The following is an 18,161-nucleotide window of genomic DNA, read 5'->3' as shown; positions in this document are numbered from 1 at the left end:
ATTACTTCGTGGTAGTTGTCATTGACTTTGAAAGCAGAAAATGAAAGAAATCCAGCAAAAAGTAACTGTATCCTTTCATTTATATTTACAAAATAATAAAAAAATTCTTCCAAGGGCAGTGTGACGTCAAAAATAAGACAAGTTTTAAGTATGGTAAAAAGATTCAACACTATAATTTTTTTTTAAGTAAAACATAGAATCCTAACCAACTGAACGAGAAAAAAAAACAAGTTCTCAATTTTTTTCTCCAAAGAAGGATTATAATTTCAAATCGTACAGGAGAATAACGTAAGCAAATACTGATCAATAACCTTCATAGACACACAGAAAGATAGGTTTATGTCATCGAATAACTCATTTTTTATAAAGTCGAAAATATCAACGTTCTGTAAATTTATGTCAAAGAGTTTACGATACTTGATTCAAGAGACACTCAGTTTCATTGGAGCAAAAAATTGCAAAATGACTCACGTTTTATGATTTCACTCGTAAAAATTTCTTCCTGAAAACGAAAAACCTCCCTTCAATGAGTCCTGTTGTTCCATATGTTATCATAGTTGTACATACTAATCATTTTAGTATACATGTTTCAACAACGCACTGTGAACAACATTCGTTTGTACGCTTGAATATTCAGTTTAACGTAATGCGATCAAACTCGAGTACTGATTCTCTTCAAGTTTCATTCAGTTGCTTAACTTTGAACAGACAACATCTCGTAATAATTTTAGTGCAATAACTTAACGTTTACACGGTGAAAAATTCAAAAGTTAGTAAAAGTGTATAAGATAGTAATTTTTTATTGAGCAATAAACAAGTTTTCTCTTCGACATGTATTGCACAAATGCATTTCTAATGTCTTGAATAAGTCGATTAAAAATTTTGAATTTTGCATAAAAAATAAAATCTTTGAAACTAATACATTTTTAGTCATGTGTTAATTATTATCAACAAATTTATTAATCGTGTAAGGTCAAAACGAATATTCTAACATTGAGCGCACTATAAATATAACAATATAATATGAAAAATTGAACTATAATATAATTTCTTGTGTTGTTATCAAATGTTTAACAAAAATAATGTTAGAATAAAAGTGAGATAAAAATGAAAGTAAAAAAAGTTTAAGCTAAAGGTTACATCCAATTCATATAATAAGTTAAATATTTTGATAAATCAAGATTAATTTCATTTGTACTATATTAAAGTTTTTGTGATAATTTATTTTTTAGAAATCGCGTTTCAATTAGTGAGACATATGTCAACTCAATATAAATTTATCTACGTATGTTTTAAAATATTTTAAATTGTTCTAAAAAGTAAAACATATTCTATCCTCATTCCGCTAATGTTTTAATTTTACATACTTGAAACAAAAGGTAATGAACTTGAACAGACCAAATACAATAGTAGTACATGTGTAATTACTATTTTTATTGATTCAATTTTGAATCACGTTTATTTACAACGGTCGAATATAATTATCATAATAATAACTTCATAGTAAAGGAAAATTGTTCTGAAGTTTTCAAATAGTCTTTCAATAAATAATTGCAATTAATCACGTATCCGAATGTAAATTTATCTTTTTTTATTTGTAGGGTTATTTTATTGTGTTGAAAACATGAGTAATGGAGTTCTTTGGGTCAATAGGATGTTGTTTTAATATTAACTTTAAATGCATGACTCTGAGATGATATTTCATGTCAAATTTTCTTTTAAATAATAAGAACAATTAATAACTATTAGTTTATTTTTTTTTTTAATCATGCTATTTTGAATAATATTTTTTTTTAATTGGACTGAAAAACAGGTTTTACCAAATTTTTTTGCAAAAACAAAATCTTGTCGAACTTGTTTTGTTTATTTTTTCTTGTTCTAATACCTAACTGCTTTGTCGTCAGCAGGAAGGAAGTTATAAAAAATAAAATCTAAAATAATTTTTTAACGTGCATTGGTCCACGACTTTAGATGTTTATATTGTTATTTCACGGTCGTCATTGTTGAAAATTGTGTGATGCATCAGTAATATTTAGCTTTGACATGTTTGTGCAAATGTTTGATTTAATATATTACATATTCTAAAAATCAACTAAAGTAAAGTTTCCATAAACTAATGAAAATGAATTTATTATTATTTAGGTTTGCTGAAACTTTTATTTTTAGATTTATTTCAATATATAAATAAAAATAAACAAAATGGCTTTCGATAAAGATATTGATTATGAAAAGTGTACAGCAGAGATAAAGGAATGGTGGAAAAATGATCCATTGATGCCCAAAAATATTGGTAAGTATATTTTTTAAAAATTATTTTGAAAAAGAAGCACGGTTTTTTTCATCCTTTACTAAAATTTTTGATAAACCCTTTGACATAAAATAAGGATGATCTTCAGTTCCATCGTTATTTCGGGCATCTTCAACTAAAATATTTTTTAAAAATCGTTTTATGTAAATTCTTTAAATAGAAAAATATAATAGAACTCCTTACGAGCACATATGAACATCGTGTTATTCGCCATTGAATAAACTCCAAAGAACAAATCTGACATTACATAAGTTGATATTCCTACAATTAAACTGGGCCAAAACCTTGAATCATGAACGTAGATAAAAACGAGCGCTGTAACTCCAATTGAGATCAACAGTTTACACATGAAAAATAAGCATCCAGTGATCTAAAACATGCAAAAAAAAAGTCATTATTTGAGACTTTTGTCAAAAAGAATTTCAAACGTTTTACCGTGTGTAATGCAACATATCTTATCCCATTTTCCAATAACAATGTAAAAGCATTTTTTGAACTTGAGCAGAAGTTTGTTCCCCGAATGGCGCACATGATATATGCATTTTTGTTGATGAATTTCATAAATTTCTCAAGACACCAAAAAACACATCGAAATATCCACAATATTGCTTTCGTAAATGGATTTGGATACTTGTCGCATTGAATTTTTACATATTCTACCATAATGCGAAAGATTCGACAAACAGTAATGATAAGCGATCCAAAAGCAATTGTTCCTAAATGATATCTAAAAATATTGAATTTGAGTAAATTGAAACACAACAAAACTTCAGATTCTAAATTTACCTGGCTATCCGAGAAATAGCAGAACATAAAGCACAAAATGGAACTTTTGACTTTTTGTATGTCCAATACCAACGTGAATAGACAGAAGCAAGAACCATATCATTGAAAGCAGAGGCAAAAAATACTAACCATATTCCAATAATAACATTTGTAATCTAAAATGAATTTGATAAAGTGAAAAAGTGTATTTTAACAATTGTAATATTCTTCACTTTAAAACCCGTGATTTTCCATGAATCCATTTCCTCCAATGCACATCTCGCCATTTGACAAATACCTCCTTTTTCAGTGCAATTACCATTGAAACTCTCAACTGTACAGTTATCTCCATCCTTGTAACTATTTTCAATACAAGTACAATCACTCCCAAGCATTCCCTTTACTTTGAAGATTTGGTCAGCGAGTGTATTCAAGTTGAGATAAGCATAACAGACAAATGCAATTGTCAAACATTGCACAAGCAAAGGAAGAATGGGAAAAAACATTGAACAAATACTTGAAAAAACCGCACTACCAATATATATTTAGAATAAAAACTCATTGAAAAGTGAAAATAAAAACTTACCGACTTCCCTGTTTGATTATTTCGATGGCTAAATGAATTCTCGAAAAAATGCACATCACCAACGTAAAAATAATAATAAAAGTGATCAATAAAATTGATGCAATCCATATCCATGTATTCTGCAATAAATAAAAGTTTTAACAAAATGTCACTCACTTGCGATAAAAACCTACAGGTTTTTCTAAAAGTTGTCTCAAATAATTCAGAAGATTTGTTTTGGGATAGTTTTCCATTGAAGGATTATCAACTAATGTATTGTATCGTATAAAAGAGAAAACAGTTCCCGCCAATAAAACTCCGAGTAATCCAAAAACTGTAAGCCATATAATTGGAGCAGCAAACCATCGAAAAAGGAAGATAACCATCAAACAAATAAAAAGTGACAAGAAAATACATCCTATTATGTTCTTCCATTCTATTTTGATTTGATCAACAGCCATATTGCTCACCTTGAAATCAGTAAATTGAGAAATTTCTTGAATTTTAATTTAAATGTTTTACCTCTTTGAATCCAGAAAGAACTGGCAATCGAAACGATTGTGCAAACAAAGTTTTGTTCCATGTTTCGTCGATATCCGTATTCTTAAAAGGTAAACATATGCTGAAAACTATAATAAAAGATTTAAATATAAAGATGGAAATCCACGAAATTCATCTTACGTGATTTTGTTGGAAAATATGATTTTGCGCAACGTTCATTTTTAATAATTTCTTTTATATCATTGCAATTTTTTATCATTGTTTTATCCACAAACTTTTCACACAACAGTTTATTTTTATATTCAGGAAATGTTAAGTCAGTACAGTTTCCTTCTTCAAAATCAAATCTTTCTTCCGGGCATTTAGATACACAAATCTTCATAAAAAGGATTTTGTATGATTATTTGTGAATCATCGTTAGAAAAAGTGCTATACTTACCGACGTACTTCTACATCCAATTAGAATGTTGTGTAAATTAATGCACTTTTCTAAGTCGTAGATAAAGAGATTCGGAACATCTAAAACATTGCTATCAAATCCGCATCTATGTCCTGAAGAGTCAATTGCTGACAAGATACGTTTGTCATCGCCGTTTAATATTGCTGTAAGAATAGCATAATTTTGATTTTTGTCGAAACCTATCATTCAATATTACCGAAAATCCCGACATAAGCCCATATTCCTATGAATATAATGAAAATTAGGAGACAAGGAATATCCGTACATCGATTTTTTCGGAGAGGCTCAACTGATCCGCATTTTTTTGTTCGATACTGCACTAAAGGATCTAAAAAAATGCAAAAAAAAATGTTTAGATTTTTGCCACGCTCAATATAAAACAATAATAATTTTTCAAATACCCTGAACTTCAACTTGGACAACCGATTTTTTGCGTGCTGTTTCTTCCTCAATTTCAGGTTCTGTTTTTTTCAAAGGCATTATTTTGAGATTTGCTTTTTTTATTCAAAAAGAAAAGTTCTCAACTTAAGAAGGATCGTTTTACAAATGCAAAAAAATTACACGACTAAAACATCTTTTAAGTAGAATTCAAAAGGCGGATCTGAATCATCATTTTCACTTCCTTCTTTGATTTTTTATCTAATTAAATAGATACTTACCTATTGTTTTGTCTGAAGTACTTTTTATTATCCGTTTAAAAAAGTCAAACAACAAAGAAATTTTCATGTGTCAATTTGGATTCTTTTTATTTTATGTGCACATATGTATTATTCACTAAATGTTCTTATCATCATTGCGATATTGCAGGAAAACTATGAAAAGCTTTAGAATAGGAAATAATGCTAAACAAATAAAAATTAAAGTATTAAAAATGAGGAAAGTTTTCATATAATTTCGTAAACATTTACCTTTGGGTCAGCTGTTTTCCAGCATTTATGAAGCCAAAAAGCTCTTTCACATAAAGTGTCTCCTTTTGGATACAAGCACCTTTTACCCATATGTAATGCAATGTCTGCCATGCTATCAGGCAGCATATCATGAAGTTTCTCTAAATGAACATCTCCGTTATCATCGACAACTTTTGCCTCGTGAAAAACGCAATTCATATAACATTTCAACTTTTCATCCTCATGAATTTGACCATCACTAAATTCCTTTATTGCCTCTTCAGTTACGCCAGTTTTTGTAACACAAATATCATGAATTGGCTTGACAGCAGCCAAAAGTTCTGGCGGAGGATACTTTAATTAAAAACTTTATAAAATTTTGTAAATTTTTCCAACTTAATATGAACTTACTTCAGCATCGCGTCTTGGAGCAACTTGCGACAAAATTAATCCTCCGAGAGAAGCAAAGATTAGAGCTACTAAAAATTTCATTATTTTAGTTTCAATAAACTTTTTAAAGATGAAATTGATTATACTTTGATACAAAATCATGGATTGTCTCTTTATTTATACATAAAAAGTTGCATCAAACGGAGTGTCATCTATTTTAATTACAAAGTTAGAGGATTATTTGTTCAATTTGGTTAATTAAGTGAGTACAATAGTAATTGATTGCTCAAAATAAAGTGACAGTAATTAAATGTTTTTATCATGCAAAGAAAAATATATTGTCGAGAAGTGTCTGAAGACACGTGTTTTTCAATGCACATTCATTACCATCATACAAATAACAAAACACGACTAAAAAATTATCCAAACAATAAATTAAAAATTGTCTTTAATAAATAAATAGTATTTACATGAGTAATCGTTCAGTATAGTATAAAAAACCTTGATATCCATTCATTTATTTTTTTTTTCACAGTCTGAATTTATTTTATCTGAAAAAAAAAACGTAAAATATATCATATACAAAAGTCTTTCCTTACCATCACAAAAAAAATCAAGTATTATTAACGGAGATACGGCAATGTGATTCGTTTCCGTTACAATTTGTGTCTAATTTTTTTACCAAATTGATAAATTACAAGTTTAAAAATTTCAAAAATTTAGAAATATTTTTATATATCATGTTTTCATTTAAAAAAAATTGCAAAAATATTATAATGTTTTGAGTTGTTTCACATACATTTTAAGTCGTTAAAATATCGTTGATAAAATATCATTTGTTTCGACTCATACAGACTTAAAATTTGATCGATTGAATTGGGAAGTAGGAATTAAAAGTATTATAATTGATTGAATGTTTAAAATTCAAATTTTTTTCTACCTTTAGACTACATACTTGCGAACAAAAAATAAAGGTTATTGGTTTGACGATATCCAAAATACCGAATTCAGACAGAGCAACTTACTTCTGGTTTAATTAATTAGTTTTTATTATTATAATTCTTTATAGACGACGTGTTACTACAACGTTTTGTACATGCGACATATGGAGATACCGCATACGCTAAACGTGTTATAAGCTTAAATTATGAGATACGGAACAAAAATCCGCACATATTTCTCGATCGTGATCCCTTGTCGCCGGAATCACAAAAAGTATTTCAAGTATGGTAAGTAACTTCCCCAAAATAAAGAAAGAAAAAATACGGAAATGCAATCACGTGTTTTTTTTTTGTTCATTTGTCTTACTGACCTATTTTTTCATTTCTTTTTTTTTATCTCTACAGTGATATGATTCCGCTTCCAACATTGACACCGAAAGATAATTACAGAATGATTTTTTATCGTTTACGCGATTTGAACGACAGTAAAGTAAGTTTCTCTTTTCTCAAGTATTAAAAGGGTTCAAGGATTAAAATGAAATTTTTTTCGACATCGTAGTTTGACTTTACAGAGGCGATTAAGATGTTTTTCATGGTTGCTGATACACGTTTCACAATGAACAATGCTATTTCGAGTGGCGATGTACCGATTTTCGACGCTAAAGGATTTTCCCTAAAACACATGACGAAAGCAATTAGAGCATTTTCGGTCTTGCGAGTTTATATGAACTTTACACAGGTAGGTGAATAATGAAAAAGATAAATAAACAGATGCAACGAGAGATCATTGTACTTTTAAGTGAAACATGTCGCAATAAAACCGGTCATAAAATATTAAAACAAATGTAGACAACTTATAAATATCAACGCGTAATGTAATTTATTCAAACTCGTCGCTAAAATGTTTTCCTTTGTTCATATCCAAATACAACGTGTAACATTTTGTATGTGTTTGTACTTAAAAGACCCTGACCGTGATAGTAGTAACAATAAAAGATTATAAACAATTAAGTCATTCACTCATTTGATATTTGTTGAATATTCTTACAATGATTTCGCACTTTTATCGACAATCTCTCATGTCATGCCTCTTAATTAGAATATTGATGTAGATTTTTCTTAATTGCATTTACAGAATGCCTTTCCAGTTCGTCTAAAGCAGATTCATGTAGTCAATGTTTCGCCGTTTGTCGATAAGATTTTGTCCTTCATCAAGCCTCTTATGAAGAAAGAGGTTACAAATTCGGTATGCTCTTTAATTACTTTATTGCTTTTGTAGCATATCCTTAACGATACAAATTTTGTAGCTCAAATTCCATCTTCCCAATTCTGAGACGATTTTTGAATACATTCCGAAAGATATGCTACCTGTTGAGTATGGAGGCGAAGGACCATCAATGGATGAGTTGAAAAAGGATATTGTTAAGCAAATTGAAAGTAAGAGGGATTACCTCACAGACATGTCTTATTGGAAGATGAATTTCTCAAAGCAACAACAAGAAATCAACGCAAATTTAGTGGATTTAAAGAACTTGTCTATTGATTAAAACACGGTATTTTTAGGGTCTTTCAATTGTAGAAAATGTTTTGGATATCCTCCTTCTTTATTAATTATATAACTAAATTTGAATCAACAATTACAAAAAATATCAAAAAAATAATTCAAAATTGTAAAAGTTTTTGGGATGCTATTCAAAAATTTTCGAGAATTGTATTATCTTTGTTTAAGTTATTCATACTTTAAGAGTGCAATTATATAAATAAACAAAATAAAATGGGTAAAATAAGCTAAATTCTTTTCTTCTCTTTTTTGCTGTCTTTTTCCAATATTTTGTTTATTAACTACTGCGTTTAACTTTTCCTTGAATTTTCAACGTATCAACGTACGAGGCTATAATTGACTTATGAGGGTAGTTTCTTTCACATCAACAAACGACTAAAAAAGCCATAAATTGATAATAAAATTTAACGAAAATTGAATAACTTTCAAAACTTACGATTTCAGCGCCATCTGGAGAACAAAATTAAGAAGGATCGTGACTGAATTGCGCGCGAAATCCATCGTGGCGGAGTTAGACGATGTGAGACGAATGAAATTGATAAATGAAGTTTAACGGTTATTGTGAAGCTAAACAACACAAGCCAAAAATTCGCGTTCTTGCAATTAAAGCGAAATTAGTGTTATTTTTCGTCGATTTACTTAAGGAAAAATATTAAAAATTAGTTTAAGTGTATTGGAGAAACATGAATCAAACACTGAATTCGCCGGCAAGGCGTTCAATGGCAAACAACACAATTAGAACTCCCGGAAGATATCAACCAAATGCAACAGTAAAGAGAGTAAAACTTAAATTTGGCGTCTTTTAGTAATTTTTATATAAATTGCAGCAAATTTCCGACCTACCGATCAACGATGATGAAGCAGAACGCGAAAAGAGACGTAGTACAATGATCGGCGGCGAAACAGAGATGAATTTGACGGAGGAAAATGCAGAAGTTTCATCGTGTTTGCGTATGTTTAACGAGAATGTAAGTGTTTCTTGCAAACAATACAATTCTCTCAAAATCTATTTAACAACTCTTTTCATTCGTTATAGAAATTCAACCGTGATAATGTATGGAGTGTTCAGCTCATTGATCATTTTAGTAATTTGGTAGCTAAGCATCACAAAAGTATGTCGAATTTTCAAGTAGCTGGCTCGACATTAGAAGCGAGCGCAAAGGTTTATGTTTTGCGTGTTGACTCTCTGCATCAAGACACAATGCGAATGGTTCAAAATCTATCGAGGCAATCTGCTCGCACTTTGGGCGCAGCGAGAGACGATGATGATGATCATGGAAATGATGATGATACAAATCGCAGCGGCGAGAACAATCAAGAAAATGACCCAAATGGTGCGAATACGACAGGAAAAAAGAAAGAAAAGCGTAAAAGACGTGCAGCTGCAGTTGTAACAAAGAATCCTGATTCATTGAATGGAAAACTCGATACGAATCCTTTCACGGATCCTTTTTTCGCAAAGCTCAATTCAATTGTTGGCGACATAAATAGCAGTAGTCGCTTGATGCAGAACATCATTCGAACAAAAAATGGATCTTTGCAACTTCGCATGGATTATCCGTTTTGGGATAAAAGTGAAAACGAGGAAATCTCCTATGATGAAAACGAAAATTATGAAAATCGGGAAATTGTTCGTATTAAGACGCTCGAAGCGAAGGAAAATCATGCAATTCATCATCAATTGAAAGGTTACAGTATATCTGATAAGCCAGCAGAAGATGAGCCTGAAGAAGAATTACCGCAAGGGTTACTGCATCAATCTTCGATGAATTCGAGTTTCCAAGACAGATCAATGAACGCAAGCGGAGGGGCAGGAATAATTTTTGATCCAAATGCCGAAGTTGAACCAATTGCGAACGATAACAATTTCATGATAGATTATGGAGGAGCTGCTGATGACAATGATCACGAATTCGAGCAATTAGAAGAGGAAGATCGTGCAGCAATTATGCGTTGTCGCGGGCTTCGACGTGAAGCAGTTATAATTGAAGATATGGCGCCCGTAGATGCACATTCAGGGTCATTAGAATATTCTTACAGACCGTTGGATAGATTCTCAGAGTTTTGGGCAGGACCATCTCATTGGAAAATCCGTCGACAACCAAGTATGGCAAAAAAGAGCTTTACAGCAGCAAATCAAAGTTCATCAGGTCAAGTTGTTGCTGCTAAACGGAAGCCTCGAAAGAAAAAGGAAACTAAAAACTTTACAGCAAACGAACTCTATAGCTTTGATCCATCAACGATATTTGTCACTCGAGATCCAGAACATCCCATTAAAAGAATCACCTACACAAAAACTTACATCAGTCGAAAATGGAATGCGAAAAAATTAAAATTACCAACTCACATAAAAATTGAACAAAATGTTTTCGACAAGTTTTTATCTGGTCCTCAATTCCGCCCAATGAATGAAAAACCTGAAAAGGAGCCTGAAATTGAAGTAGAAAATTATGATTATAACAACGAAGTAGATAACGAGTATTGTCGTGATGTTCATGTAAGTCATTTAAAAATAAACTTTTTTCAATAATTTTTATTCTTACACTCTTATTACTTTTGTATTGCAGGCGGAAACAGATGCTGATACTGAAACAGATTTTGGAACTGCAGATAATCTTAACACAAGCGATGAACGTATTATGTCGCCATCGGATTTGCAATTACCCGTTAATCAGACAGCAGATTTTATCGCAACAGATTTTGCAGGAGCCCCCGAACAAGTAGAAAAAATTCAGATTTCGTATGCAAAACGAGCAAAACCTGTTGATATGAAACAACTGAAAGCTCAATGTTGGAATTTGATAACAGATTTACCTAAAACACATCCTCAGGCAACAACCGAAACATCGAAAGGTGAATTGGTTCAAGAAATTGAGTTTAAAGATGTGTATGATAATTTGCCACGCATTTTGACAAAATCAATGGCAGAAAATATCAGTACGGGCCTCGTGTTTTACTCTGTATTACATTTGGCTAATGAAAAAGGCGTGAGAGTTGTGCAACATGACAATCTCGAAGGATGTACCATATTAAAAAAGTACACATGAAAAATATTTTAAGGATGTACTAATGAAAAAAAAAAATAGAATAAATTACATTTGAGTACAAGAACTTTTACAAAAATATAATTAAATATATAACCTAATGAAGAAAATAAAAAGTTTATTTAGAAGTTTTTATCAAACATTATGAATTTTAGTTGAATTTCAAATCTTTTAAGAATTTTTCTTGTTGACACGAGTAATGACACTTTTGACTTCTGTGTATGCTTGTAATCCGTATTCTCCGCCTTCACGACCATGCCCTGACATTTTAAAGCCTCCGAATGGCGATTGACTTCCGAGAACATTGTAAGCATTTACCCAAACTGTTCCTGCGCGTAAACCTTGAACAATATAATTCGCTTTATCTATGTCTTGTGTGAAAACAGCAGCAGCAAGTCCATAATCTGTATGATTTGCACGTTCAATAACATCATCCAAATCCTTGAATCTGATAATTTGTTGCACAGGACCAAAGATCTCTTCTTTTGCGATTACCATGTCATCTTTGACGTCCGCAAACACCGTAGGCTCAACAAAATATCCGGGCAAACCTTGATAACGACTTCCTCCAGCAACTAATTTAGCGCCTTGTCTCTTTCCTTCGTCAATGAGTCCCAAAATTTTTGTGAGTTGCTCATTGTCTACTTGAGGACCTTGTTCCACAGATAAATCGAATGGATTGCCAACAGTACGTTTTTTAGCACGTTCAGCGCTTCGCTCAACGAATTCATCATATATTTTGTCTTGAACATATGTACGTGAACCCGCACTAAAATAAATCAAGTTTTCCATAATAAAAAGTAAAAACAAAAATTTATATAAAATTTCTCCTATTTTGGAATACCCTAATTTAACATATATGTACTTACCAACAACATTGGCCAGCATTGAAAAATAATCCAAAGTGTGATGTTTCAACGGCATGATCCATATCAGCATCTGACAAAATAATGTTTGGTGACTTTCCGCCTAATTCCAATGTTGTGCGTTTCAAATTGCTTGCGCCCGATCCTTGTTGAATTATTTTGCCAACTTCCGTTGAACCCGTAAAAGCAACTTTATCGACATCATGATGATGAACGAGAGCTGCTCCTGCGGCGCCAAATCCGGGAACAACATTTATAACGCCAGCTGGAAATCCTGCTTCCTTCGTCAATTGTGCGATATAAAGAGCGGTTAAGGATGTTTGTTCAGCTGGTTTAAGAATAACAGTATTTCCCGTTGCCAAAGCAGGCCCAAGCTTCCAAGCAGCCTAAAAACGCTACATGAATTTTTGATTCTAACAAAGTTTGATTTTTAAAAGTTAATACCATCAAAACAGGGAAATTCCATGGGATAATTTGTCCACAAACTCCTACAGGCTCATGGCGTGTGTAAACGAAGAAATCTCCATCCATTGGAATAACTTTTCCATGGTTTTTATCAGCCCATCCTGCATAATAACGCAAATATTTGATTGACATCGGAATATCAACATTATACGACATGCTATATGGCTTTCCATTATCTAACGTTTCTAAACTCTACATAATATTTAATAAGAAAAACGATAAGAAAGGTCAGTGAACTATTCCAAATATACTAAATACTTACCGCCAAATAAACACGATCACGTTCCATCAAATCTGCGAGACGATTCAACAACACTCCTCGATCTGAAGCATCCATTGTGCGCCATGGTGAATTCAATCTGAAATTGATAGAAAAAATAGACAATTATTTGTTTATTTTTCATTTGTATAATTTGATATTAAATTCAACTGATAAGAATTAATCTCACTTAAATGCTTGACGTGCAGCTTTAACAGCTATATCAATATCTGCTTTGTCGCCTTCTTGAATTTCAGCGATTACTTTTTCAGTTGAGGGATCCAATGTTTTAAAAGTTTTTCCGCTTTTCGCTTTGTGCCATTCGTTGTTGATAAAAAGCTGTAGTAATAAACATAAGTTTGTATTTAAAAATAGAATCATAGCAAAACAAAGTGCGAATCGTAACCGGTTTTGCATAGACAAGCAAATTACAAGTCAAGGTCGATTTGAAGAAAAAATATTTAAAAAAAAAATGTTTCACTTACTCCTGTGTACAAAACTTCAGGATTTGGATTTGGAGCAGGCATACTCGCATTGCCACGAATCGCCAAATGAGATAAACGAGCAAGCGGCTTCGATAAAATTGTGCGAATCATTGTGTATTTTGAACAAATTACAGCTCAAAGTTTTGATATATTTTGATTCTCTGATATTTTTTTAGTATTTTAGCACTAATTGGTATGATTAATTAAATGTATTTCGACGGAAAATAATAATTTATTAACGCGAACAAGAGCACCGCCGTACTTGTCGAAAGATGAATTTTAAGCTAACCAGATGTCACATTCAAGTTGTTGGTGAGATGAATGAAATTGATGAACAGCTGATCGGCCCCAGCATGCAAAAAAAAATTCCTGCCCATGTGCTCTGGGGCGGGCAGGATTTTTTTTTTGCATGCTGGTGCCGATCAGCTGTTCATCAATTTCATTCGTCTCACCTAACCGTTGATCTGCCCCAGCATACAATTAGCATGAGCAGGACAAACAAAAACAAAAACAAAACTTAATTTAAAATATTTTAAATATTCTTTTAACACTTGATAAATTAGATTGAGAATTAGCTATGGAATCAGCCTTGGGATCGTCTCACACGTTTGATTTTGTGAGTAAAACGTTAGATCATCTATTGGTATATTTTAGTGAAGAAAACAAACGAAATTCTGAAAGCATAACCAAAGGATTTATTCAAATTTTAAATTTGTGGGAAAAAAAAGTTACATTGCTAACAACGTTTCACGAGAAAAGTAGGATTTTGGTTCGTGTTATTCGATTATTTTATTTTATGACTCCATCATGGAAACAATTTTGGTAAGTCATCTAAAATAATAAATTTATCAATTGTTCCTTAAAAACGTTCTTCCTTTTATTTTTAGCGAACAACCGTTGCAGAGAATCTGCACGAAATACATTCCAAAAACATTTGATTTGTTACCTCGTAATCAACTAAATGATGAAGAAGTGCTTTGTGAAGTGCAAAACAGTAAGAAAATCAAAGATATCTTTGACTAAAACTTTAATGAATTAATAGTTTAGTTAAAATAATAATAATAGTTTATTAATTTTCAAACTTAAGAATTCCAAATCCAATCCAAAGAAATTTTCCATAACTTTTGTTTCAAGCTTAAAAACCATCCAAACCAGACATTCAAAGATATTTGCTATAACTTTTGCTCGATTTGAACCTTGAGAATCATCAAATATGCTTTAAAAATGATAATTAGGTTTTTTTTACGTATTTTTTATTTGTCAATATTCAAGTTTAAGAACCATCCAAAAGACATCCAAAGGCATTTTTCATAACTTTTGTTCAATTTCAAGCTTAAGAATCATCAGATATGCTTTCAAAATGAAAATTACGTATTTTTTTACGTATTTTTTATTTGTCAATATTCAAGCTTAAGAACCATCCAGAAGACATCCATAGGCATTTTTTATAACTTTTGTTCAATTTCAAGCTTAAGAATCATCAGATATGCTTTCAAAATGAAAATTACGTATTTTTTTACGTATTTTTTACGTATTTTTTATTTGTCAATATTCAAGCTTAAAAACCATCCAGAAGACATCCAAAGGCATTTTCATAACTTTTGTTCAATTTCAAGCTTAAGAATCATCAGATATGCTTTCAAAATGAAAATAACGTATTTTTTACGTATTTTTTATTTGTGAATATTCAAGCTTAAGAACCATCCAAAAGACATCCAAAGGCATTTTTCATAACTTTTGTTCAATTTCAAGCTTAAGAATCATCAGATATGCTTTCAAAATGAAAATTACGTATTTTTTACCTATTTTTTATTTGTCAATATTCAAGCTTAAGAACCATCCAGAAGACATTCAAAGGCATTTTTCATAACTTTTGTTCAATTTCAAGCTTAAGAATCATCAGATATGCTTTCAAAATGAAAATTACGTATTTTTTACGTATTTTTTATTTGTCAATATTCAAGCTTAAGAACCATCCAAAAGACATCCAAAGGCATTTGCCATAACTTTTGTTCAAATTTAAACTTAAGAACCATCAAATGGGCTCTCAAAATAAAAATTACGTATTTTTTACGTAATTTTTACGTATTTTTTATTTTTCAATTTTAAAGCTTGAGAACCATCCAAAAGACATTGAAAGGAATTTTTCATAACTTTTGTTCAATTTCAAGCTTAAAAATCATCAAATATGCTTTCAAAATGAAAATTACGTATTTTTCACGTATTTTTTATTTGTCAATATTCAAGCTTAAGAACCATCCAAAAGACATCCAAAGGCATTTGCCATAACTTTTGTTCAAATTTAAACTTAAGAACCATCAAATGGGCTCTCAAAATAAAAATTACGTATTTTTTACGTAATTTTTACGTATTTTTTATTTTTCAATTTTAAAGCTTGAGAACCATCCAAAAGACATTCAAAGGAATTTTTCATAACTTTTGTTCAATTTCAAGCTTAAAAATCGTCAAATATGCTTTCAAAATGAAAATTACGTATTTTTTGCGTATTTTATATTTGTCAATTTTCAAGCTTAACAACCATCCAAAAGACATTCAAAGGCATTTTACATAACTTTTTTTCATATTGAAGCTTAAAAATCATCATATATACTTTCAAAATGAAAATTACGTATTTTTTATTTGTCAATTTTCAAGCTTAAGAACCATCCAAAAGACATCCAAAGGCATTTTTTTATAACTTTTTTTCAATTTCAAGCTTAAGAATCATCCAAAAGACATCCAAATGCATTTTCATAATTTTTGTTCAATTTCAAGCTTAAGACATATAGAGACATTTCCCATAACTTTTGATCAATTTCAAATTTAGGAAACTAACTTTAAAACTTTCGAATCCTAATGTAAAAAATTTATTTTTTAGTTTTACTACAACTTACGAGCCTCTGTTCTATTGATGATTTGCCACAGAAGTATCAAACAACTTTAGTAACATTAATTTTGGACCATGGCTTCGATCAAAAGTTTTTTTTGTATTCATGTCAAAATCAATGGATGGAAGATTTGGTAGATTTCATATGTATTCAACTCAAAAGTACTGTAAAGAAGGTGTCAGAAGATCCAAATGACTTTGAAACACAAGATTGGCTGAGGTTTTTGAACACAAAATTGATTGATTTGTCAAAAGCATTTCCGCATGAAAATTTTCGTGGCACAAAGAACATAATACAAGCTCTTATTTTCGCATATAGTATGATGAATTGTGGCTTAAATAACCAAATAATACAAACAAATGCGGTTACTCCTTGTCTTGCAGTTCTCGAACAAATATATCTAAATAAGGAACTTGTCATCGTAAGAATATCTCATCTAATACAATATTTCAATAAAAAACATCAATTTTATTTTGTTTTTGCAGTGCATTTTTGATATAACAGAAGAGCCTCCATCAACAATAGTCCCGTTATTGACCGAAATAGTGAATATTTTTTCAAGACAATCATCAAAAGTAGCAATAGAAAATTTCTTGGAAGTTAACATATTTGAAATACTATTCGATGCAATAATCAATCTAAAGACGGCTAATTCTTCGACACTTTTACCGCTCGTGCAATGTCTTGCTTTATACACTTTCAATGAAATCGGCTTTCAAAAATCAATTTCTCGACTTCTCAAAGCGTTGATGAGTGAAAATTTATATGAAGCATATTGGAGTTTAAATGTGTGGATATTTGTTGCAAGAATTTGTTCTAAAGAGAACTGTTACATATACTTTGAAGAGTTCGCGCACATGTTTGTTGATTGTAAAAACGAGCAACAAAAGTTTTTTCTCGGTAAGACCATGAAAGCATTTTTTGAGTGTCTTAAAAGCAACATGAAGGCAAAAATACAAGAAAAATATCCCCCGGAATTAAATATAAGTTTATGGACTCAAATAGGAATGCACAATATAAGCGAGCCTCAGATCATTGAAAAATTATTCACTTTAACAGAAAATACGATGACTGAATTTTTAGAAAATGGCAATAGAGGAATTTATGAAAAAATGTGTCTTTTGCTTAAACTCTGCTCGACTAATTCAACATTTAATCCGGAAAATAGTTTTTTCGCTTTGGTAAAGGACATCACAGAGTTTCTAATTGCAAACTCAATGTATCTAAGTGTTTTCGATCAATTGATAAATTCAATAATGCAAATTTGTATTGTTTACATTAATAATGTTTGTGATATAACTATCTGTAATATCTTAACAATAATTAAAGAAAATCATTACAATTCCGATCTATCCAGGAAGTTCATTCAAAGAATATTGTCAACGGGTCAAACATTGGATGAAACATTGTCTGAAGATTTAAAGTGCTTGTTACTTCAAATTACAAAAGATTCTGAAATAACAGATATAGAAAGAAAATTACTCGAAATTGGATATAATGTAGAATCGTTTCATCATATTTGCCATCACGTTAATTCCGATGAAGATGATGACTCAAATGATGAAGGAGAAAACGACGATGAAGAAGAAAAATTAAACAGTCCAAATAAAAAGAAACAAAAATTTGACTTGAAAAGCGAGGCTTTTGAAAATGTTCTGGAACTTGAAAATAAATTAAAAGAGAATGGATTGTTAGAAGATACTCCAGAAATTGCAATGCATTTGGAAAAAATAAAATCACTTCTATTGTAAATAATAAGAAAAATCTTTATTTTGT

General features: G+C 30.8%; 5 protein-coding genes across 8 annotated transcripts; 3 read left to right on the top strand and 2 right to left on the bottom strand.

Moving 5' to 3' along the window:
* The first annotated feature begins 705 nt into the window (after nt 1–705).
* On the top strand, nt 706–8,497 carry LOC134827142 (alpha-tocopherol transfer protein-like). Of its 3 annotated transcripts, none has more exons than XM_063839697.1 (7): nt 706–769; nt 2,143–2,290; nt 6,946–7,105; nt 7,223–7,307; nt 7,377–7,556; nt 7,953–8,063; nt 8,125–8,497. In XM_063839697.1, the coding sequence occupies exons 2-7, from the start codon at nt 2,200–2,202 to the stop codon at nt 8,362–8,364; spliced, it is 867 nt and encodes a 288-aa protein (XP_063695767.1). In that variant the 5' UTR covers nt 706–769; nt 2,143–2,199; the 3' UTR covers nt 8,365–8,497. The 3 variants fall into 3 exon arrangements, with proteins under 3 accessions (XP_063695767.1, XP_063695769.1, XP_063695768.1); XM_063839699.1 differs by lacking the exon at nt 706–769 and adding an exon at nt 1,084–1,135; XM_063839698.1 differs by lacking the exon at nt 706–769 and adding an exon at nt 1,354–1,379.
* On the bottom strand, nt 5,323–6,131 carry LOC134838059 (general odorant-binding protein 83a-like). Of its 2 annotated transcripts, XM_063853504.1 has the most exons (4): nt 6,023–6,131; nt 5,898–5,962; nt 5,508–5,840; nt 5,323–5,441 (listed from the first exon to the last, which is right to left on the bottom strand). In XM_063853504.1, exons 1-4 carry the CDS (start codon nt 6,036–6,038, stop codon nt 5,424–5,426), a joined length of 432 nt encoding a protein of 143 aa, XP_063709574.1. In that variant the 5' UTR covers nt 6,039–6,131; the 3' UTR covers nt 5,323–5,423. The 2 variants fall into 2 exon arrangements, with proteins under 2 accessions (XP_063709574.1, XP_063709573.1); XM_063853503.1 differs by lacking the exon at nt 6,023–6,131 and having other exon boundaries at nt 5,898–6,022.
* A 456-nt stretch (nt 8,498–8,953) lies between the features above and the next one.
* Nucleotides 8,954–11,557, top strand: LOC134832704 (condensin complex subunit 2). Its single transcript, XM_063847176.1, has 4 exons — nt 8,954–9,148; nt 9,206–9,346; nt 9,415–10,875; nt 10,946–11,557. The coding sequence occupies exons 1-4, from the start codon at nt 9,062–9,064 to the stop codon at nt 11,423–11,425; spliced, it is 2,169 nt and encodes a 722-aa protein (XP_063703246.1). The 5' UTR covers nt 8,954–9,061; the 3' UTR covers nt 11,426–11,557.
* LOC134833602 (aldehyde dehydrogenase, mitochondrial) lies at nt 11,524–13,779 on the bottom strand. Its single transcript, XM_063848374.1, has 6 exons — nt 13,498–13,779; nt 13,203–13,351; nt 13,016–13,112; nt 12,733–12,945; nt 12,292–12,674; nt 11,524–12,191 (listed from the first exon to the last, which is right to left on the bottom strand). Exons 1-6 carry the CDS (start codon nt 13,606–13,608, stop codon nt 11,594–11,596), a joined length of 1,551 nt encoding a protein of 516 aa, XP_063704444.1. The 5' UTR covers nt 13,609–13,779; the 3' UTR covers nt 11,524–11,593.
* Nucleotides 13,780–14,004: 225 nt separating this feature from the next.
* Nucleotides 14,005–18,136, top strand: LOC134837948 (uncharacterized). The gene is made up of 4 exons (XM_063853345.1): nt 14,005–14,319; nt 14,385–14,491; nt 16,376–16,806; nt 16,871–18,136. The coding sequence occupies exons 1-4, from the start codon at nt 14,075–14,077 to the stop codon at nt 18,134–18,136; spliced, it is 2,049 nt and encodes a 682-aa protein (XP_063709415.1). The 5' UTR covers nt 14,005–14,074.
* Nucleotides 18,137–18,161: the final 25 nt, after the last annotated feature.

Source organism: Culicoides brevitarsis, chromosome 1, assembly GCF_036172545.1.
Source record: "Culicoides brevitarsis isolate CSIRO-B50_1 chromosome 1, AGI_CSIRO_Cbre_v1, whole genome shotgun sequence".
In the NCBI taxonomy this organism is placed as follows: Eukaryota; Metazoa; Arthropoda; class Insecta; order Diptera; family Ceratopogonidae; genus Culicoides; species Culicoides brevitarsis.
Note: the sequence above shows the minus strand (reverse complement) of the source record. Positions and strands in the feature narration are given on the sequence as shown.